Source organism: Eurosta solidaginis, chromosome 5 (assembly GCF_040869045.1).
Source record: "Eurosta solidaginis isolate ZX-2024a chromosome 5, ASM4086904v1, whole genome shotgun sequence".
Classification (NCBI taxonomy): domain Eukaryota; kingdom Metazoa; phylum Arthropoda; class Insecta; order Diptera; family Tephritidae; genus Eurosta; species Eurosta solidaginis.
The window spans coordinates 140,077,227-140,102,487 of NC_090323.1; the positions used below are offsets into that span (position 1 = coordinate 140,077,227).

At 35.9% G+C, this 25,261-nt stretch overlaps 1 protein-coding gene across 1 annotated transcript in view; it reads left to right on the forward strand.

Moving 5' to 3' along the window:
* Positions 1 to 19,168, forward strand: part of LOC137254595 (uncharacterized) — a 94,042-nt gene extending 74,874 nt beyond the window's left edge. Inside the window, exon 3 of the mRNA XM_067792382.1 lies at positions 17,126 to 19,168. Within this exon, the coding sequence (XP_067648483.1) occupies positions 17,126 to 18,687 (1,562 nt within the window). The 3' untranslated portion in view covers positions 18,688 to 19,168. The remainder of the gene's footprint in view (positions 1 to 17,125) is intronic.
* The last annotated feature ends 6,093 nt before the right edge of the window (positions 19,169 to 25,261 follow it).

Sequence of the window (25,261 nt, forward strand, 5' to 3'; positions counted from 1 at the left end):
TGCGCAGCTATCACAATAAAGATGGACTATCGACTGGGTTTTTCTTTCATCGACTAATTTAAGATATTGGAAAACAGTTGTGCAAATTTCATTACACCCTCGTTTACCATCCTTTTCTCCCCATAAAAAAGAAAACCCATCTCTTGTACCACTCTCATAAAAACTTTCTGTTCAAATAATAAGATTAATATTTGTCCTATGTGGCAACATTGCATATAAAATGTCAATTTGAGTTTTACACCACAGTAGCTGTGGTACGCAACATTCATTACTTTGTACATATTGAAGTTATCAGTTTGAATTAAACCTTTTGTACATTCACTTGCGCGTTTTATTTAAGAGCTTACTACTGATTCTCTGTAACAATGGTTATGGGCCCAGAAAAACGTAAAAGGGGCTTTTAAATACAAGATATATAAAATAAATTTTTGAATAAGTTTGTGACGCGAAATACCGGTTTTTAATTTGCGAAAAAATGAGTCTCGCACTGCAAATAGAAAAACTTGCAGAAGACAATTACGACGTGTGGTCGGTATCGGTGCGTAGTGTGCTAATTACAACGGACTTATGGAGCCATATGCCAGTCGGTCCTGTTAGAAAAGTTCAGCTGTACCAGAAACTATTACGTTTCAACATGCATCAAGATGATAATGTATCAAAGTATGTACACTCATTTGTTGAGACGATCGACAAGCTTGCAGAGCTAGACATACATGTAAACGACGAATTAAAAGTTATTATGTTGTTGTCAAATCTTCCCAATTCGTGGGAAAACTTTGTTGTTGCTGTTGAGACACGCGACAGTTTGCCGACGTTCGATGCCATTAAGTCGAAAATTCTAGAAGAAGGTGTAAGAAGAAAAGAGCGAGACGAACGAGAGGGCATGCAAGCAGTATATGTATGTGCAAATAAAACTAAAAATACAAGCATTGCACCAAAGCATACAAACATTGATAACACAAACAACGATAAGCAAAGTGAGGTGAATTCAAAGGCGACAAAGAAACCGAAGAAATCTCAATTTAAGGGGAAATGCTTCGTTTGTCAACAAACAGGTCATCGGGCTAATGATTGCCGAAATAAAAGAAAGGACATTCAAACAAAAGAAGAAGCGCTAGAAACGTCAAATTTTTTGATGTATTGTAGTAGCGATTATATGCAAAAGAAAAATATTTGGTGCATAGACAGTGGTGCTACGTCACATATGTGTTGTGATAGAAGTGCGTTTGTTTCTTTTATTGCCAATGAAATTAAAGTAATGTTGGCAGCAGATAAATTTGTTGATTCGCCCGGTATAGGTACTGTAGTGTTACAAAATAGTAATAAAAAAAATAACCCTTCAAAATGTTTTGTATGTGCCATCGTTGCGTATGAATTTTTTATCTGTGAGTAAAGCAGCAGAATTTGGTAATTTCACGACGTTTGAAAAACAATTGGCCACAGTGAGAGATAAAAAGAATGCAATAGTATTGCAAGCAAAACAAACAAATAACTTGTATTTGTACACTGAAAACAAAATAGCTAGTGTAAGTATGTTAAGTGTTGATTCAATGACAACGATGTGGCATAATAGGTATGGACATTTGAATTTTCAAAGCCTAAAAGAACTTTGTGAGAAAGGTCTGGTTTGTGGTATAAATTTAAAAAATATGCGGAGGCAGGTAAATTGCGATACATGCAATAAAGCGAAATTCGTGCATTTACACGAAAAGTTGAACGTTCAACAAAGAAAGTGCTTGAACTCATACACACAGATGTGTGTGGGCCTATGAATATAAAATCATTGGGTGGCAATCGCTATTTTGTCACATTCATAGACGATTTTTCTCGAAAAATATTTGTATATTTTGTGAGGGCCAAAAATGAAGTTTTTGAAAAATTCAAAGAATTTAAAAGCTATGTTGAATGTCAAATGGACTGTAAAATTAAGACTGTGCGAAGCGATAACGGCACAGAATATGTTAATGGTGATTTTGAAAATTATTTAAAACAATGTGGCATAAAAAGAGAATTGACTGTACCGTATACACCTCAACAAAACGGTGTAGCGGAGCGAGCAAATAGAACCATATTTGGAATGGCGAAAAGTTTATTGATTCATGCGAACCTTGAAGAGTTTTTGTGGGCTGAAGCAGTACAAACTGCAGTGTATTTGCGCAATAGATGTCCTACTCAAGTACTAAATCAAGTTACTCCATTTGAAATATGGAAAAAGCGCAAACCTTCAGTGAAACATCTCCGTATTTTCGGGTCAAGAGCATATGCAGTTAATAAAACAAGTAAGAAGAAATTTGAAGCAAAAGGCCATGAGTATATATTTGTCGGATATTCAAAAACAGCAAAAGCATATCGCTTATATGACAGGCAAAAACGTGCTATTATAGAGCGGCGTGATGTTAAATTTGTAGAAGGCGATTTTTGTAAGAGTACTACGTCAGAAAGTGACTTGTCAGATATAAATGATGATTTTGCGACAAACATTATACGTCTGGAATCTACTGAAATTAAAGAAAATGAACAATTAACAGAAGAAGTAGTCGAGCATGTAATAAAAAGTGAAGAAGAAGAGTATGCAACTCCTGACGAAGCTGAAAGTGATGAACAAGAAATACAAAAACATGAAATACAAAAACGCGGACCTGGACGACCAGCATATGTTTATACAGGTCAACGAGACAGGCCAAGGAAACAGTATCAAACACTTAATAACATAAATGGTTTAAAAGACAGCGAGACACCAGAAACTCCTGAAGAAGCATTAAATGGTCAATATGCTGATGAATGGCGAATTTTGTACTTTTATTCCTGAAATAATGTGAAGGAACCGCTGGTAATTGTTCTATAAAGGATTTTACTAGCGATATGCTTGCTTCCTCAGATTTGTTGTGTGCAGTTGGCTTTTTTATATTTTCAAGGCAAGTTTTATACGAACTTCTATTTTTTATTACGGATATTAAAATCGTTCGTGAAATGTTCAACGTTTTCAATAAAAATTGTTGACAAATTTTAAAACTGCTATTATTTATATTGATAAAATAATTAAAGCTGAACTTTTTTCTGTCACTTTCTCCATTTCGCCTTTTAATATCGACTTGTTTAACACAAGAAGACAGCCAAGATTTCTGTCTAATTTTGTTGCCGATTCCCCAAAAATGTTCATTTATTCTTACTCTTTCATCTTCAGAAATTTTATCATGACACGAATTTGGACATTTTTTCTTTAAGCACGGGTTGGGCAAAACACTGGTATTTTTTTCTTATCTTTTTGCAGCCTTTTAGGTATTCTCTTTTGCTTTCTGTAGCCCCTTTTCCCAAGACACGTTTCCTCCTTGACTTCTTTTAAACTTTCCAAACCATTTAAATCAACGAAAGATTCATCTGAATCGCTATACGGTACCAGAGAGAGCTGTAAAAATATCCAATAATTGAAAACAAAAACATATTTTGCAATTTGTATGGCCAAAGCTGCGAACAAGATTTCGGAATGTTCGCGGAAATGTTCGTGTCGTGTATTTGGCGCTTTATATTTCAATCTAAATGATATTAACTTATGTTACTATGTTACGAAGGAAGAAAAAATGAATAAACCGTAACCATAACCATCTCTTAATTTTATGTTTAATTATATGTTATAAAATAATTTATATTTTTGTAAAACAATTACCGAAAGAAAATTGAAAATGTGGTGAAAATTTTAGAAAAATTAATTGGCGGGCACCTTTCAGCAGTGCAATTTTTTTTGCTAACTTAAAGTAACAAAGTAAAGCACGGTTGCTGCTTTGGTCCATTTGGGCCAAAAATGGTCCTCTCCAAACCCACCTGGTCCGCTGGTCCCATTTTTTAAATTTTGGTCCCTTTTGGTGGGCAGTCACGATTTTGATACTTCTTTTACTTTTTCACTGCGGTAAAAATACACAACACTGTTGATTGCAATCTATTTTCACTAACCCACATATTATCAACCTTTTAGTCTAATGATCTTTTTACCACAATTACTAGGTCTGTGTCGCACGAAAACTATACTGTTATTAAAATTGGACAAAACGAGGACAAATTACGTAACAGATAAGTTAGGCAAGGAAGCACTAACAAAATAATATTAGATCTTAGGGCAACCAAATTTTCGTTCATTGTAGATGAAACAACGTACTCAACGATCGTTTATTAAAAACTTTTCGTTAAACACTTTTGTCATTAATTAATTAATAAAAGTGATGCAAAATTAAACAATGTAAGAGTATATCGACTTGCATACGAAAAGTTTTACACTCAAAGTTGTGTACTAAAACTGCCTTGTAAAAAGTGTCAAAAGTGTTACTTTTCGAAAAGCATTTATTCCAAAGGTGGTGTTGAGCTACACAAAATACTTGACAATTTTTTACTCTTTGTGTCACTCTGGAATATGTAGGAAGTCAGTGGCTAATTGTATATTCAAATTCAATGTCAGTTACAGAATTGCAAGTTTATATACTTTTGTAGGACGGGATTTTGCACGGATTTAGTTTTGATATCACGCCTTGTCTGTCCAGGGTAATTTTTTATAAGCCAAATGCCACCATCACAGAAAAGTGTTCTGCGTAAAAATACTATGAATCCCACACCCGGCTTCGAAGGGATACGGGGTAATTTTTCGGTTTATTCCTTGATATATCTATTTTCAAAAATTCAAATTTTTTTCCGCCTTCGAATTATTAAAACTGAGCTCAAGGTGCGTCGTTTGACACCCCTCCCGATACCATTGTTACAAAATAGAAACTTTCAAAACTTCTGAGTTTTAATGTGAGGCCGTATATATACGTTGTTTTATCTTTTTGGGAAAAAAGAATGATTAATTTTGTATTTAATGTATAAAATATAGAACAGAGCGCAACTGTGTCTTATTGCGCTATAAATTGGAGTTTATTTCAATCTAATTTGCCATTTTTTGTACATCAATAAAAAAACTAGTTTAGTCCCTTCTTTTTGAACTTTGGTCCTTTTTTCGATTAATGGTCCCAAATCAAAACATGGTGTGGCAACCGTAAAGTAAATAAAGTATATAGATAAGAACTACAAACTAGGTGCAAAACTTCGCGAAAAATTGGCCAAGGTAAAATAGTATAATTTATCAACAAATGTGCCCAGCAGATTTTGTCCTGCCCGAAAATTGGTTTGCTTACTTTTCCAAAAAAATTGTTTTTAATCATCAAAAAAAATTATGCAAATTTGACCGGCTTTGAGATTTAGCGAGACTAAAGCACTTCAATTAATTTTTATTAATCCGTATTAAAATGAATTAATAAATTTGTATTAATTTTTTTTGCATCTATATCGCTTGGAAATATGTGCTTTATATTCCTTTATCAAATATATACATGCAGCATGTAATCATTATTAAATATCCACAAATCTGTGTACTTGTAATTTTTCTATTGTTACTAAATAAAATAAATAATATTTTTTTAAATAGAACATGTTTTCTAAATTTTTTTATTTATTAATTTTGCAGTCGAGGGTGCATAAACAGTATTGATGCACGTTTGTCAAGTTAAGCTGTAGCAAAGTAATTAATTTCTTAATCCCGGGATGGATCCCAGGACTGATCCCGGGATTTCAACAAGGGCATTCCGAAAATATCGGGATTATAAAAATCGAAAAAATTGTTATGCCTAATAAATACATACGTGTAACTTTAGATTAAAGCCCTTTGCTGATTACATATTTTTTTTACCATAACTATACTCCTGCTTCTCCATAATCAAATTTCATTTAACATTGGCAACACCTTTCATTACTGTAATACGCAGGAAATTTCGTTGTAGCACCATATGTGGATGATATACGGTCCACCATGGCGTATGCGCGACCCTTTACGAAGAGCAAATATTCAACAAGCTTTCGTCGCAGGTGCTTACATGTGGTAATGTATAAGTGGATTTAAATGCAAAATTAATGACCATTTATTATTTGATCTTACGCTTAAATATAATGTTGAAACTATTATCTAAGGTGGAAAAAAATGTGCGGTTGGGATACATCTGTCGAGGCTAAATGTACGTAATTTACGCTGTTGTGGTATCGAAATCGAGCTCAATGGCTTTGAGCTCATTAACAATAATATATCGACAATGCTACGGTAAAAGCGGCTAACTCCGCTTTTCACTCAAACTACGTTTTGATGCTGATGGAAAGTGGATAACTTCTGCACATAGTGGTGTAAGAAAAGTGTGTGTTTATTGTCAAGAATCGCGAAAATTACTGAAAAAAAGGTGCTAACTCAAACTTCATTCCATTGTAAAGTTTAGTTGGATCGAGTAAGAAGCGTACTCCTAGGCATCGATAACAGTTTACTACCGTTTCGGTGCAGAAAACGTGAAACAGCTGGATAGGTAAACTTATATATCAAGTCGAGGGCAAAAATAGAAATAATAAGGAAAATCAACCTTTAAACTCACTTTAAAGAGGTCAATAACTTTCTTATTAAACGGTTTTATTTAGGTTGACTTGACAGGCTGGTTGGACAGGCAGCACTTTTTTTGTAATTGAAATTTAAGTAACTTCCCGATAAGCTACAAGCTTGAAACTTGGAATATAGTTCAGAACCCGATGACAATGCAATAATAAGAACAAAATCGCCGCTAGGTGGCGCAATGATCGAGATATTCAATAAAATCGTATGTGTGGTCCCATTTGGCTCATATTTGGAACACATAATACATACATGAATAGAAATATGATCTGGCTCATATTTGGAACGAATATTACATACAGTTCGATAGAAGTGACATGAAAATATTTTGGAGTTCGAGGAGGGACAAGCATACCTGGCGCAGAGTTGCGTAAAGTCTTTGGAAGGATTATGTATTGAGGACTTAGATTGCAACAAGTTGTCAGGAAAGAGTCCGTGTAGTAATGAGTCACTAAATGAACTAAATAGAATGAGAAATAATAGGCAATTAAAGAAAGACTAAAAGCTTGAAAATAAAATAATTAAAAAAAAATTTTTTAAGTTAAACAGTTTTATTGAAAACATCACTTACATGTAGTAATAATAATATTAAAAGCTATAAAATAATTATGTAGGTCCTAGGTACTAGTCATCACACTACTCGTCAATCTAGGGCGTTGATCAGACAATTAAATAAAATCGTTGGACTCAAATTTCTATTGATAGTTATATATAAGGCTAACTGAACCTTAATAATGTTATGCTACGCCTCACATTTTTAGAAATTTCACGTTTAACTCAAACAAATTTTTTTAATTATTTTATTTTTTAAATAAGGTAAAACAGCGCTCCTTTCAAACTGCTATGACATCTTGATTTTAACCATAATAAAAAAAAAATACAAGAAAGGACGGGACTGTCTTCGGCTGTGCCAAAGACTTCATACTTTTCACGAATGAAGCTGAACAAAAATGTTTTGACATTTCAAAAACCCATAAAATCTGATCAATCAGTTTTATAGGATATATATTATATACACGACCGATCTTAGCGATTGTTTCAGACAGCAATTTATGATATATGTGTGGGCATCTTGTGAAGTTTCAAGCTTCTAGATATTTAAATGAAGAAGAAATTACGTTAAATCTCTTATCTGAACAATTTGTTGTATTGTATATATACTGTAACGAATTCTAATTATGCACCTTCTTCTATAGTTCGAATCACTACTGTTCAATAAATAACTCAAGTATTCAGTATGGCTTAATGTTCTATATTTACAACTCTACTGTGGCAGTAGTACTTGAAAATTACAATGCTCGCGTTCTTCATTAATAGCGTGATGTAATCAAACTAATTCATTATTCCTCAGCTTGCGCTGCCTCTTTCGCATAATTCTCCTAAGGTCTAGGCTTTTCGTGAAAAGCTGCTTATTTATTTCTCCTGTATGTATCTGATATTCACGTTGTGCCTTCCAGTTATATGCGTGTGTATGTGTGAGTAATAAATGCTGCTCTTTGCTGCTGCCTGCATGTAACTTACAGTTCTCGAAAGGGGAACTGTTAAAAAATTAAAGTTGCGGTGAACTCACTGTTCACCGACCAAAGGAAATACACAAATTTAGTTAAGTTGATACTGAGCTAGATTTATTGTGCACTCGTTGCACTCACTAATACGACTAATCTAAAACATATTCTTTTGTTACCAACTAACTTTTAAGTCTAACTTACTTATGCCTACGTTGCAGATCCCACCACCAGCCGACATTTCATAATCGATGAGTTGAGTGTATAGGCCAATGCTGCTTATGCTGCACTTCTCACGCCTTATTGGTTGTATTGTGTTACCGATCGCTTGCGCGTGTACTGAGTCAGCGAAAGTGCTATTTGGGGCAATGAAGAAGTCACATGCACGGCAACGTGAGTAAAGGGTGCGCCATTAGTTAGTATTGGGATTACAGGTGTGATAACTCCTCCCCCTTTAAAGATCTGCGTCTCGCAGATCAAATGAAAAACGTGAGGGGGTTATGGTATGTACCGAATGGCTATTACTTTCTGCTGGTAGGCTAGCTTCTGGGTAATCAATTTTATATGTGGATATGCCCTTCGTGATATTATTGGTGTTCGTGCCACAGCTCCAATGTTCAGAGATTTCTGGGAGGTCTGGTTTTCTAATGTACCATCTCCATAGGATAGCAGCGACCACGATTATTGCGCATATTGTTAGGGCTTCTGTAACGATAGAAAAATTGGTCTTCTCATTAACGTATCCTAGATACTTAACATTCTCCATCGTGATGTCGTGCACATATTCTAGGTTGACCTTCATTGTGTGATTCCTGACATTCGAAAGGACGGCTGGCAACGCCTGCGCTGTCATTACCTCGTTGTTGGAAAATACTTGGTCACCTATCTTGACTGTTTCGTTGCTTAGTTGGATAATATAGGTGCCATTAATAGTGCTTGAGGCATTGCTGCTACTGATCATGCCTTGGTAGTTTGAGAGGAATATTGTGTTGTCGTTTACCAATTCTATAATTGATCCGTTTCGTCTGGTGAACTGGCAGCTAGCGTCTCCACCTTTTAGTAGTCGTGGAATGCAGCTGTCCTCTTCCAATTTCGACAAGGATTCTGACTTACATATTGTATATGAACTGATTTCCATGCAATTTCCCGTCACTCCGTATGTTTCCTCTTGGTTTACGAGCATCCTGTCAAACGGTAGATCAAGTTGCTTATTTCGTAGATGCCAGCGCGAGTGATCAGAAAATTATATTTGTTAGCTGTTACTTTTGGCATCGAGAGCACGTAGAGGAGAAATGTCCCATTCGTGTATACTGATACGTGTATAACGTATTCAATAGCCTCCATTACGTTCTGGTATGGAAGGGTCTCTACTTCTGACAGTACCTGGTTGACCTCATCTGTGTCAAGTAGATTCGTGTTGACAATGCCCCGTTTTGCCAGTTGACATGCCCGCACAATTTCGTTTACCTCTTCGCGAATGAGCAGGATGTTGTGTAGTGCATTTCGATCAAATTCCGTCGCCTCATTTTCTTTCGCTATGTAGTTAGTGCGATTCACCACCTCGTCGATTTTCTTTAGGACTTCCTGGGTGGCGGCGAAAAGTTTTTCATTGATCTTATATTGGTGGTTATTGCTTTGAATGACTTCATTTTGGCTGTGGAGAATGTAGTTCCAGTCGGTTGCATCTGGTGATCCTGTTAACCATTTCCATGCTGAGCCTATCCAGTCTATAGAGCGACTGACCCTTGCTTTACCTGTGCTACCCGTAAGTTCTTCAAGTCGTTCCAATGTTTGGTTGATGTAGAGATGCGCTAAAATCTGGTCGTCAGCGGTTTTCATTAAACGGTTTGCCAAACTTTCCATTTGCGTCATAATTGTAACATATTGCTTTAGATTAATAACGTGAACCAGCTTGAAGGATCCACCAATGATCCATCCATTCCCGTTTTGGATAGTTATGATTGGGGTTTTATAGTGAAATATATGGAGGGCGCTGATGGCTGATGCCAGCAGTGGGAATCTGGAAGGATGTTATTAGTGTTAGTGTGTTAGTAATTGTTAGCTTAATCACAAATATTTGTTTTACAAGATTGTTTGTATTTTTTCTTTTTTCTTCTAAGTTTAAAATTGAAGTTAATTTCAAAGGAATATGTTTGTTTCGGAATTTTAGTGTTATGACATTGTAAGAGAGCAACAATTTTATGTTTATTTATTTTTGATTATACTTTACATTTTATGATTGTTAATTGCTTTAGTTTCGGTTAGTGTGTTAGTGTTAATTTAAATAAAAAGAAGGATAAAAAAAAAAATTTAGTTAGATGCAAATAACTAAATAAAAGGTGAAAAATTAATTAAAATAAAGTGAAATGAAAATAAGTAAATCAAAAGCAAGAAAAAACAATTTTTTTTTTTTCCTGCGGATTAGGCGCAAGGAGTATCAATATGTGTTTTGCGGATTATATTTATCATTTTGCTTAGCGGATTAGGCGCATAAGCTTACTATTTTTTACTATTTAATTGAGTGAAAGAAACTCAACGGATTAGGTGAAGAGGATAATTTTTTTTTTTTTTTTTTTTTCACTCAACGGATTAGGCGAAGAGGATAATTTTTTCTTTCTTTCACTCAACGGATTAGGCGAAGAGGATAATTTTTTCTTTCTTTCACTCAACGGATTAGGCGAAGAGGAGAATTTTTTCTTACTTTCACTCAACGGATTAGGCGAAGAGGATAATTTTTTCTTTCTTTCACTCAACGGATTAGGCGAAGAGGATAATCTTTTCTTTCACTCAACGGATTAGGCGAAGAGGATAAAATTTATTTCTTTCTTTTTTTTTTTTAGGCGCAAGCTTGCAAGTCCAATTATTCTTTCATTGCTTTCTTTTTTATCAGTATTTTTTATAAAATTTTCTTTTTTCATCGCAAGGATTAAGTACCAATATATGTTATGCGGATTAGGCGCAAAACTATTTTTCTCTTTTTTCTTGCGGATTAGGCGCAAGTTTGCAATAAAAATTATTCATATTTTGTATTCTTTTTTTCTTCTTTGTCTTTTTTTTTTTTTTTTCTTTTTTCATCCTCCGGATTAGGCGAATGATTAAGTATCAATATCTTTGTATAGATTCGGTTTAAATTCTTTTGTGGGATAGAGGTCCATACTTTTCTCGAACTAACTATGGGGGATCGTGTGATCCGTTTTGAAGACAGCGTAGCCATTTGTCAAATTCGATGGCGCCACCCGCTACTAAGGCACGATTTGTCCCACTAATAAGCCGGGCTCTTGTAGTAATGAACATGTCCTTTGTTTCAATAAAAAAAGGTTTTTCTGAGAATTAATTTATCTCTGTATCTTTGGTTTTTTTAATGTTTTTTTTTTTTTTTTTTTTTTTTTTTTTTTTTTTTTTATTCAAACAAATAAATATCATTTTCAGTTTCAAGTGCTGTATTCCTGCGTTTGACATTTCTAATGTGGGTTTAGTGGATTTTTTTCCCACTAACTGTGGTTACGGACACCTTGTTATCTTTTGCGACAATTTCTTTTTGCTTTCCCTTGATCTGTTTGTCCTTCACGTATATGATATCATTTTCATCATAACGCTCCGGTAGAGATCTTCTTTTATTGTGCCGTTCAATATACGCTAGTTGTTTCTGAGTCAGTAAGGTTTTTAAATATTCATTTGTTTTCTTGCTTTTTTCGAGGAGTTACTGGTAATTAGCCGCTTTTGCGCGATTGAAAAATACCTCAGTGGGTTTCCGGTTTATAACGGAATGAATGGAGTTATTATAGCGATCTACTGCTATATTTACTAGCTCTTTGATTTTTAACCTAGGGCTATCTACCATCAGGCATCTGATAATTTCGATTAAGGTGGAATGAAGCCTTTCGACTTGACCGTTCACCTCGCTTCTCTGAGAAGGTGTACGATACAACATAACTCCCAATGACTCTAAAAGATTTTTTATTATTGGGCTAATAAGACCGCGCTCGTTGTCGGTCACGAGGATATCTGGGGTCGTAAAGTAGTGCAAGAGTTTGACTATTTTGTCCTTGAGGTGCAAAGTGGACTTATTTCTTAGGTGAAAGAGTTTTGCGAACTTAGAAAATTTGTCAATGCAGCTGAGAAATTTTTCTCCTTGTATTTCGAATATATCGACGTCAATTATTTCGCAAGGACGCGATGGGATAGGTGTGTTTTGTAACTCCGGTTTATTGGGACGTCTGTCATATTTACTGATTTTACAAGTTTCGCAAGACGAGACATAGCCCCTGATTATGCTGCTCATTCTTGGAAAGTAGTACCTCTCTAAAATTTGTTTTTTATTCTCATTGGCGTTGCGATGAGCTCTTTTGTGCTCCACCCATACTACTTCACAGATTCTGTCGGGATCTCTCAGATCCTCTACAATGCACTGAGCTACTCAGATCTTATATTGCATGAAATTTTCCAGGTATACTTTCTGAAGAAGTCCTAATTTACTCTCTGGTATTTTAATTCCGTTAATAACGTTTGGCCTAAGTTTTTCCTTCAGAACATTAATGAGCTCCTCTTCGCCGACTCCATCTATCTTTAAATAATGTCGCGAGTAACCTGGATGGGGTTCTTCAAATATTTCTAGCCTACCCCCAAATAAAATCTGGTTTCTAAATACGTTTATGGGAACTTCAACGAAGGGTATAAGGTCGGAGTTGTCCTGTTCTGCACTATATACGGTATCACCGGCCTCGCTGCCAGAATCCGCTGTTGACCCTGTGGTTGCATTTTGACTAGCGGCATCGTATGTGGACGTTGTAAGGGGGTTTGCATGAGTTTTGAGTCGGGACAGTGCGTCAGCTACGACGTTAGATTTGCCAGGTTTATAAATTATTTCGTAATTATATTCTTCGATCCTGGCCTTCCAACGTTTTAGCTTGGCGTTGTAGTTTCGGTTACTTAAAGAGAAGGTTAGGGGTTGGTGATCTGTAAATATTCGTATTTTTTTTGCTCCATACAGGTAGTTCCGAAGGTTATCCAAAGCCCACACGATAGCAAGCATTTCTTTTTCGTTTGTTGCGTACGTCTCTTCTGTAGTAGTTAGGCTTCTCGATATGAATGCTATGGGCTTGTCTTTGCCGTCATAGTCCTGTGATAGCACCGCTCCAATAGCGAAATCGGAGGCATCGGTCGTAAGGTTAAAAGATTTGTCGAAGTTAGGGAAAGTCCGGACCTCGGAGGTCGTCAGTATCTCTTTGAGATTCGCGAACGCTTCCTGTGCTTCCTTGTTCAAGTTAATGGGTACCTTTTTCGATTGTGTTGCCCTTACCTGTGCGTGTTCTCTTCGTGTGAGGTTGGTAAGAGGTTTTGCAATTTTTGCGTAATCTCGAATGAATTTACGATATTATGATGTTAGTCCTAGGAAACTCTTAAGCGCCTTTAAGTTAGACGGAGGCAGCATGTTTTTAATGGAATTTACTTTCTTTGGGTCAGGAAGTATTCCCTCAGAGGTCACAATATAGCCAAGAAATTCTACGCTTGTTTTTAGGAAGTGCGTCTTCTCAAGGTTAACCTTGAGACCCGCGGCTAGGAGCCTGGCAAGGATAGTCTCAATGCCCTTTAGATGAGTGGTTTCATCCTTACTAAAGATTATAATTTCGTCGATGTATACAAAGCAAATACGACCTATAAATTCTTTTAACACGTCGTCTATTATGCTCTGGAAGATAGAGGGTGCATTTTTGAGACCGAAAGGAAGCCGCAAAAATTCGTATTTTCCATTCATGGTGGAAAATGCCGTTTTTGGTATATCACTTTCTTTCATTGGGATCTGGTGAAATCCCGAAGTTAGGTCAAGTGTTGTAAAATACTTTGCACTACAGAGACTCGCAATGGTGCCATTAATGTCAGGTATGGGATAGGTGTCAGGGATGGTTACGGCATTTAGCCGTTTGAAGTCTATCACCATTCTATAATTTTTTCCCCCATCTGCCTGGGATTTCTTTGGGACAATCCATATGGGTGAGTTGTAGGGACTTTTTGAAGGACGAATTATGACTTCTGCTAGTAAGTCTCGGATTTGCTTTTCCACCTCCTCGCGCATATTAACGGGGTAGGGGTAGCTTTTAGTGTAAATGGGGTTTTCGGTTGTGGTTCTGATTTCTGCCTGGACATTGGTTTGGATTTCCATGCCTCGGTCAACTGGGCCGAATAAATTTTCATATCGATGTAGGATCTCGTAGAGTTTATTTTTTGTAAGGTGCGTGAATCATTGCCGAAAGGAATGTTTAAGGTAATGCTGTTGACCTGCTGCGCCTCCTTCCGCTTAAGGGGCATCACAATATCTGGTTTTAAAATGAGAGTGTTGAGCTCCTTGTCTAGGACTGCTTTAATTTCCGACAGCGTGTCATCCCCTATTATCCCATCAAATGATCTAAGCCCTGGAAGAACAAAAAATGTGGTGGGAATATCTATGCCTACGAATTTAAAAAAATGTCCGCATATTTTCCTGTCTACATTTATAGTTCCTCCTGCGGAAGTTACTTTAAACGGTTTTTCTCCTGGCGTAGTATTTTGAGCTACGCGTTCGCTTATATAATTTTTGCTCGTCCCTGTATCCACTAGAAATTCTAAAATACCTAAATCCTGCGTTGCGTACTCTAGATAAGGTACGCCGGGCACGAGGCTCCCATGGTAAAATTTACTTGGTCCCCCGTGGTTTGTTCTTTGTTGGTTTCGATTTGTTCTTCATCAACCGGTACTAGATGGAAAAGTTTTTGCTGCTTGCTAGGGTTTCTGTCTGAATATCCTGGGGAACTTGTACCCCTCTTGGCGCTGTCATATCTGAAAATCGAGTGCCACCTATCTGGCGGGTTTGAGTTGATGGTTCTGCTTCTGCTCTTGCCACCGCCAATGGGGTGCTGTTGCTTCTCAAATTTTGGGTAGACTGATTGCTTATTCGGGTTTGCGCTGATCCTGAGTAGGAAGGTCTAGGCCTTTGTTGGTTGCCATTCTGCCGCACGCGGTTGCCATTTGGTTGAACTGAATTTCTTTGCGCGGGATAACCCTGGTCGTGGTTGGAATAATTCCTTTTAAAAAATTTTGGGGCTGAAGGTTGGTAGTTCTCATTAAAATTTTTATTATCCCTGTGAAAGGGTGGGCGGTAAATAGGGTTCCTGCGGTCTACATTTAAAATTTTCAGACATGCCGAATATGCTTCGGGTAGTGTTTTCAAGTTCTGAACTAGGAGAAGGGCAGGCAGATCCCCGTTTAGGCCCCTAATGAAGACATCTAATGCTCTTCGACGATGTGCCTCTGCCAATGCCTCTACTGTTTCCCCGTGTGTATACTTTTCGGCCTTTATGGTATTAATCATTAGGGACAGTTGTTTTTGAACCTGCGCATAAAAGTCGGACATCTTCTGACGCCCTTGTGACATTAACGTCAATTGCTGCTCCAACGTTTCTATATCCCTCATATCAGCGTAATGCAGGGAAAGAATTTCCTTTACCCTGCCCCAGTCGGAATCTAGTATATTGTGCGCAAGTAATGCAGAGTCTGCTGCTCCCCTAATCTTCCCCCTAATGTGCCTCAAGATGGCTGCGTAAATCGGCTTATGCCGCACTATTTCGTAATCCTTTATTACCTGTTCTACACTATGGACCCAGGAGCCGTAGTGCTCCCGTGATTCATCGAATACCTGCAACTCTTTTACGCAGTCCGGCAGTTTAGCCACCTCCGCTAGCTCGACCTCCGTCCGAGGACTAACTAGCTGTTCTACAGCCGGTTCTGGCCTGCTATCCGATGACTGCCTGCGCACTTCTTCTACTTGGGCTTCTAGCCTCTCCAGATTACTACTGAGCCCTGACAAAGACTCATCGTTATTTTTCGACTCGACGCTTTTGAGCCTTTGGTCCATTTTCTTCAGTTGGGAGAGAATGGCATTGATAGCCCCATTCGTCTCCGTTAGTGACTTCCTGATTTCTTCAGAGTCCATGATTTTATTACTGTAAAAATAGGAGAAGAAAAGGGAAATATAATGTGATTAGATTATACTCACAAAAGCCAGTTTCTCATTGGATTAAACGCTTTTTTGAAAAAAAAAATTTTTTTTTTTTTTAATAGTTCACTTAGTTCTTTGGGGATTTAATTTTTTGTCTATTCTCAACTGAACACTTAAACACTTTTTGTCCACTTTGCACCCGCTGTATCGGGCGCCACTTACAGTTCTCGAAAGGGGAACTGTTAAAAAATTAAAGTTGCGGTGAACTCACTGTTCACCGACCAAAGGAAATACACAAATTTAGTTAAGTTGATACTGAGCTAGATTTATTGTGCACTCGTTGCACTCACTAATACGACTAATCTAAAACATATTCTTTTGTTACCAACTAACTTTTAAGTCTAACTTACTTATGCCTACGTTGCAGATCCCACCACCAGCCGACATTTCATAATCGATGAGTTGAGTGTATAGGCCAATGCTGCTTATGCTGCACTTCTCACGCCTTATTGGTTGTATTGTGTTACCGATCGCTTGCGCGTGTACTGAGTCAGCGAAAGTGCTATTTGGGGCAATGAAGAGGTCACATGCACGGCAACGTGAGTAAAGGGTGCGCCATTAGTTAGTATTGGGATTACAGGTGTGATAACTTGTATGTATGTGAAATATTTTCTTTCCTGTTTCCAAGTTACCATCACAGCGGTATTGTAGGTCCCAGGTCACAGTGGTATGTCTAGGAATTGTGGCGGCGATGAACTAGCGGAAAGAGCTACTACACAAAATGTACTAAACCAGTTACAGGCCTGCCAAAACACTTCTCTCAGAATTACTACGGTCTGTCTTCTTATGTCCCCTGAACACCACTTCGAATAATAAGGAGTGTTAAACTTTTGCTCTGCTTAATTAGAGCTTACCATAGTGTAAAATGGCCGTTGTATTGACTAAAACTAAATCTATTTTGAAGGATTTTTTTCGGAAAATCGTTCCATTACACATCACTTAGCCACCCTGTCGGAAAATCAACAAAACAAAATAAGTCAGAATATAATGTTCTTTAAATTTGTTGTATTACTAAGTATTTAAATATATTTTTCTTTTAGCCCAGATGATTTTAACCCTTATCAACAAACAAAAAAAACTTTTAAGCAAAATGAAATGAAAAATATTAAAAAGTTCATTTGTGTTTAATTTTTCTTCTAGATTTTGCGAAGCTGGAGCAACGCCATAACGTGGTGAAGTGGAATTCCAAGAGTAACAACGCCAACACTTCAAATAATGTTGGCATCACATCAAACAATTCTGGTATACCCCCCGCAACCGTTGTAGGTCGCTCGCCTGCTGAAGATGGTAAAGTTATATTTTACGCGCCACCTGCTGGAGGTATCAGTGCTAATCTATCTTCCAATCAAACGCCAGCTTTAACGATCAAACAGGAACCAACGCTGCCAGCATTTTACCGCGAACGCAGTATAGAAGAGACCGAAGCCGCCCACGATCTACTCTCACTATCGCAAAGTCTACCACCATTAACACCTCCATGTGTTGTCACCATAATGCATCAACAGTCACCAAATAACCGCAAACTAAACAGCTCAGCGCACGTACAAAATCAACTTCAGCACCAAACACAACCAACAACCATAATGCATGAAATATCCAGTGCTTCCAAAGAGCAGAGAATAGAACCATCATCACCACTTTGTGCTGCTACTATCGCCGCTGATAATTTTGCCGTATACACTGTACAAGAAGTTAAAACACCACCACCACCTCTAAACATGCAAGTGTCCTATAGTCAAGGATCATCGAAAATTCGTTACATAAGCAGTGGTAGTAGCAGCTCATACGAAAGTCATGCTGCAGCTGATAATTCGGATAATTGTTCACCTTTAACACCACCCAACTCAGATCACTCATCCGATATTGATATTGATATGTCTTCATCATCGGATTCGGGCCATTCCAATTCAAATTTCCAGCCAACACTTAAGTTGTGGATCGATGAACATGATTCATACAAAAAGCAACGTACTTCCGTAAATACAATAAAATTTGATGAAACGGCTGATACAAAATTAAATCAATCGATCAAGCTTGGTCTTAATATATTAGATGGGCGCACAAAGGCGAGTCGCTGCCATAAAGAGCCTTTAGAATCGCACTCATCCAATAACTATGGCTCCAATATTACAGATGCTGATGCATATGTGAAAAAGAAACGAGGTAGCTACAAGTGCTCCGAATGTGGCAAACAGTATGCCACATCTAGTAATCTATCACGACACAAACAGACTCATCGCTCACTAGATTCACAATCAGCAAAAAAGTGTAATACTTGCGGCAAAGCATACGTCTCAATGCCAGCGCTTGCCATGCATCTGCTCACTCATAAACTTTCGCACAGTTGCGATATTTGCGGTAAATTATTCTCGAGACCATGGTTATTACAAGGTCATCTACGATCACACACTGGAGAGAAACCATATGCTTGCTCTCATTGCGGCAAAGCGTTTGCCGATCGCTCCAATTTGAGAGCACACATGCAAACGCATTCGATCGATAAGAATTTTGAATGTAAACGTTGTCACAAGACATTCGCTCTCAAGTCATACCTAAATAAGCATTTGGAGTCGTCATGCCTCAAGGATGCATTACCAAATGAGGAATCAACAGATTTGTATGGCAGTAATGGTGGAGGTGAGGGGGAGTCGACAACAGCGCAGAGCAGTGATGAGAATGATGAAGATATTGTGGTAGCATAGGTTGAATCATTGGTGGACGACTGAAGAAATTTTAATGTTGTATTGGTAAGTGGAGTTGAACATCGAGAGCATCGAAAGAGATAAAAAACTTTAACATTCCAAATAAAAAAAAGTTTATTAAAAAAGAGCTATAACGTTGAAAAAAACAAAACATGAAAAAAATTAAATGGATAAGCAATTAAAAAAATAGTTTTACTAGAGTGAAAGTTCGATAGTTAAAGGAAGAACCAAAGCTAAAAAGTAAAACTAACGCTAAAGGCAAACAATTTTGCGAAAGCTGTAAATTTGCAAAACGCAATTAAACAACAATACAAAACCAAACGACTTTAAGTAAAAATCCCATGCAACGAATATTATGGAACATAAGTAGAAATTATATATATATATATATATATACATATGTATATATATATACAAAATTATTATTATGATTATTATTGATATTATAATGAAGAAAATATTATTAGGATTTATTAGTAAGATATTTGAATTAGAAAGTGATTTATGACAAAAGAAAATTTGATATATTCATAGTGAAAATTTAGTAACTAAAACATTAATTTAGAAAACAAAAAATTACAACAACGAAAACATAGAAGTAGCGAAAAATTTTAAAGGTACATAATAGCATAGACAAAAAGCAATTACAAATATACATATATAAATATATAATGTAGTACGTATGTATGAAAGCTCAATTAGCAGAGCAAACAATAAAGCGCCGATTATTTGAGGTGAAGATCTTCATTTATGATAAAAGCCAATATTTATGTACATATATGTACATTAGGGTGGAGTGAATTTTTTTTTTTTCGAAATCGCTGTTAGCTGGCCTCCAGAAAGTTGCCTTTCTAGACCAGAAATAAGGTGCCCCAGCGCAAGTAGGTACAAATTTTTGTTTTTTTTTTTGTCATTGATTTATTGTCGCTTGTTGTTATTGTGCTCATTGATTTCAAAGCCTACTGATTTTCACTTGATTAGAAACATACATACTATTATCAACAAAAAGCTGTAAAACACCATTTAAAATTTGTCGTTTTTAGTTATAATATGTAATTTTACAAAAGTTATGTATATTAAAAAAGAAATAAAATAAATATGTAAATAATGAGCCTTGTAAAATCGCGAATATTTTGCTCATCTTCTTGGGGCTCGTGGCACCTCAAAACGCCATCCTACGAAAATAATATTTGGTGGTTTTGGTTAACTCTTATAAAGACAACTGTTCATTGCTAGGCCATTACAAAAAAAAAATCCATAGGGTATAACTCCACCCTAATGTATATAGATATACATAATATGTATATATGAGTACATACACATCTATACGTGGATTGTGTATGTACATATGTTTCTACAAACATTGGCATGAATACATGATTATACAATATATATATACATACATACATACAAACATACATATATAGTGTATTAAATCGAAAACATGAGCAGGAGTTGATATTTTTTTAGAGTATTTCATATACATACATTTTAACTGTAAAGCAAATAATATTACAAGACAATGCATATACATAAATACGATATTAAATAAAATTTAATTAACCTTAAAATACATTATATATTAAAAATTAATTATAATAGCATTTTGCATAAATAGAGTATCAATACGCAATGTTAAAGCTGAGAACCTTCGAGGAGAAACTGGCGTAAATTTTTATTTGTTTATTTATTTGTTTTCGGCGGCATTTTTGCTGACTAGAAGGATAATATACATTGAAAAGAAATACATATATGAGCCGTTTATTTTGAAAGTGGCATAAGTCATTTCCAACTCATGGTCTTAAATGCATTGTTATTTTTGAACGAATGCATATATAGATGGTTCTACAATTATAAAATAATAATAAGAATTGCATCTTTTGGATATTGGACTCTAACACACTGGAGGCGAGGAGAGATACAAACAAATTATCACTGAACCTGAACGACATGAAATGACTTATGCCACTTTCAAAATAAACGGCTCATATGTATTTATCTTTTCATATCATCGGCTTAGAGTGTAAACCTGCTGAGTATAATTTTTTCCAAGAAATTCCTTTTTGATGGAGCTTTATAGAGCAGAATCTAATATGTGCATCAACCAGCCGAATCAGCAAAATCAAATTTGTTTTTGATAAAAGAGAAAAATTACAAAATTTACATACGGCGATGGTAACAAGGACATGTGTCTGCAAAACTCAGCTCCCGAAAAGCTAGCTGATGAAGAAGTGAAAATGAGTAACATGAAATATTGGCCACACACAAAGTTAATCAACTTAACGATGATTTCACTTCATATGCTTTCAATATTACTTTTTGGCTGCCGTGTAGCGTCTGCTATGTTAAGTAATGAGTTCGTGCAACAAAACTTGGTGTGTGTGAATACAGTCTTAGCCAGAGATGCATAACAAACTATTCAGTAACTTATAAAAATAATTTCGTTTCGTTTAAGAACTAAATCAGTAATGCACAGCGCCGGCAGAGGTTCCAGTACAAACGCAACTTTTTTTGTAACAGTATGTGTTTTCATGGAGAATGTACAACCTAAAAGTAATTGACTGGCTTAATTGAATCACCTTCGCTGCATTACCTCCCTGACCAACTACTTCGCGGTCGTAATGGAGATGTTCGTTACAAACTTTATCGATCTACAAATTAATTTTCGGAAGTTAGATATTAAGTTATTAATATTATTGTATATAAAGGGTATGCCGGGATATTGTTGGACAGCGCGATAACTTTTAATTGTGATACTGGACAGTTCCAACTTATTCTAGTGAAATCCACTGAGCGCTCCTCAAGTAAATATGTTTATAATATTGATGGAACTTAAAGTCTTTCATATTCAAAACGAGGTTGTTTGAAGTTTGCATTGTGTTACGTACTGCGCAATTTTGTGAAAAAATTCGCCCGTGTTCAATTTTATCGTCCGATTACGTTTATTAAATTGCGTGCATTTACGCCCCGATTCTGAGTGTTACCGGTAAAATAGTTCCCAGAACATTATGTAGCCGAATATCGTTACCAGTTCTTTTATTCGCGATTCTGGCCCAAGTGGTAACGCTGTCATCACCTAGAAACTCACCAGTGTCTGTGGAGAAATTTAAAAGGTAGTTTTCTTCGCTTTCACGGTTGCCACTTTGGTCCGTTTAGACCAAAAATGGTTCCTTCCAACCCCATTTGGTCCGCTGGTCCCTTTCTTTAATTTGGTCCCTTTTAGGCAGTAGCCAGGGTTGGTACTTTTCTTTCTTTTTCACTCAGGTAAAAATTCACAATATTGCCCAAAAACTCGCCACACTTTCCTTAGCCCCCATATAATTTGAATTTACTTCAATGGAACTCCCACCATAAAAAATTGCTCAGTCAGTAAAATGTACCAGAACAATAACATTTCAGCTAGGATATAATTTATGCCAGGCATTAAAAAGAAAAGTGTTGGCAAATACATTGTCGTTAATTGTTGATGAAATAACCGACTAATCAAAAAAACTCTTGTTTTATAATAATATTAATAACGGCTAGATATTTCGATCGGTTATACAACACTATGAAAAATATATGAAAATAAAAATTGCTTCTCGCCTAGCATAGCTTATAGCGAGCACTCTTCCGTGAGCCTAACACTTTCAAAACTTATACAAAGAAATTCTATGCATTACTTCTCGTTTGGCACTTTGATATTTAAATCTTTCTCACCTAGCTCAATGAGTTCAAGGAATTCCAGGACTATTGTGGTGTTAAACCATGCAAGGTAGTTGAAAACTAAGTATCTTGGCACAAGAAATATTTTAACTCGAAGACAGAAGGAAGCAAATGCAAAAGAGATTATATTTCGGAAGAAATGTTTTGTATAAAATTATTCCCGTAGATGCTAGCAGAACCCCTGAGACCTGGGATCAAAACTCACACTTACTGAATCTAGGATCTGATATGAAGTTTAAACGTTAAGGGAAAAAGTAAGCATCTATAAAAATAGCACTACAAAATTGCCTAGCTTCGTTTATGATTTACTGAGTTTTTCACATACATAGTTCGGCAACATCAGAACGCAAATTTTGAACCGTTTCTGACTAAAACCTAACTGCAATAAACATTTTATTTCATTGCAATCAACAACATAATGCCAGAACCAAGAGCTTTGTAACCAAAACTAGGTTCACAACGTTTGGTTGGTGGAAGACATAAACTTATCCTATGTCAAAATATAGTATCATTTTTGGTTGCATGCACATATATTTGTTTGTTCAGCTTGAATTAAAGGAAAGTCTTCACTATGTTTAGAAAAATTTTATATGGAAACATCCTAAATATAATTTGTATTTTATACTAATAAAATAAAACAAAAATTTTGTCCTTTTTTTCGATGAATTTTGGACCCAAATGAAAAAATGGTGTGGCAACTGTGTTCGCTTTACCGAAAATGTCTCACTTGTAGATACGAGGTTAACGAATGAACGGAACGATGTGTAATGCATATTATGCATGATAAGTTTACATAGGTATATTGTAATTTATTCTGTGAAAGTACATAATGTAAACAAATATGTATAGTAAGAGGCAACACTCTTTTACTATTATCTTTACTTATTTGGGCTTACAATTCTTTATTTTTCCATTTTGCCTTTTTCTAAACAACAGCGGTTGTGAGGTTACCACCTACTTTTTTTGGATAAAAAATTATCCGGTTACTTTCGCGGGTAGAATACCAAAAGGGTGTAAAAGTTGCCACATGATTTCGTTACCGTGGTGAAGAATGTTGTTACCACACTAGAATCGGGACGTTACTGTGAAAAATTTATTATTTTTGCGATGGACTGAAAAATTAATAAATTGTGTGCAAAACTGGCGTCCTTTATGGGATAAGCACATAAAAGCATAAACGCAATCGTATTTTTGCGAAAAAGTAAAATGTAAGAAAAAAAGCTACCGGCAGATAATAGGTTGCAATTTTAGCACCAGCCCGGCTGATGTCATCAGCTGATTGAAATTTTTCGTCGGCTGTTTAAGCGTACCCAGAGACTTTTCAAGGTAATCATGTGTTGTTTGTGCGCGAGTGTCTCACAGGGTAGCTACATGCTACTGCTGCTTGTGTGCAGTGATGCCATCTATATGTACATGTGAAAATTATTTAAATGATTTTATAAGCAAGAAGGGTGTGTTCGCATGGCACAATTTTAAAACGCTAACATTAGGTCAACTTTAATGTTTGTAACTCTTTTATACCAAATAATAAAAAGTGTTACGTATACGTACCGGTACCCGTCTTTTCAAGTAGTACAGATATGTTTGCGTCTGATTGGTTGGTTTTTAATAAAACAACATTCTTATTACACAGAATTTTATTTAACTGCTCAATTAAAAAGTATTAATGCCGAACATTACAAATTTTTAAATCTGTTAGCTTGCGGAAATCCTTTTTACTCGTTTCCCTCATTTTCTATTAAAAAATCCAACGAATGTGAGAAAATCCCACGTTTTGGCATCACTGCTCGTGTGCTCTAAAATTTATACAATGCGTCCTTGGTTACGATGCATAATTAGTCTTGGCAGGCTTACACTCTTAGCCAACAATATTTATCAATCGTACATTTGTTTAAAACAAAATTGTATTAACTCAAATGAAAATAAAATATCCTTAACTTAAATTAAATCAAGCGAAATGCAAATAAAAGTAATTCACTACGTGACAAGGTTACTTAGAAAATTTGCATAAAATGTCTCTTTACGTCAATTATTATGTAAAATATGGTGATACATCATTTTTGCTCTGATAGTCTCTTATGTACATAAAGAATTAAATTGAAGAGTTAGAAAATATGACTTAAGAAAAATTCTAAGGGAAGTTAACCATGATAAAAATCTCGAAAAATGCGACAACTATATTAGAGGCTTGATTTAAACGCTTTATATAATACCGATTACCCTTAGTATTAATTATTTTATTGAAATATATATCGAACTCTAAACCAAAACGAGTCACACCCCAAAAACAGACATACTTTATATAAAAGCTTGTGGATGGGAGGTTACTGTCATCGAAAAAAGTATAACTTACTTCGTTAGACGCTTTATGACAAAATTTCGATGTAACATTTGTTTGAGTTGTGATGTTTTTTGGTTTAGGGTGAGATACATTTTTAATTCTCTTGTTTTTTTAGTAAACGAATTTTGTTTGTATTAACATGAATTTGATTAAACATCGGTCATGATCATATTTGATTTTTAGTCAAGTAAAAGTATTAAAAAGGGTGCCGTCCAGATAAATATCAATTAAAGAATTAACAAAAAATAATTTCTTTGTCTAATTTGGGTCCAGAAGTTTCTTTGTTTATATTTAACTTTATTTATTTATTTCATGTTAGTGCCTCTGAGATAAAATCACGACCTTTTTTGTTACTTTGTTTTACGATTGGTGTCACTCTCAAACTATGTACTATTTTGATACCAAGTAGGTATAAAGTAAAATTTATATGTATTATGTTTTGCTTCGCTGTACGTTCTACAAATGTTTTGTGGCAAGTCAGCGTCAGGGTGAAGTTGACGTTGGAATTTTTTTGTTCCAAATTGTTTG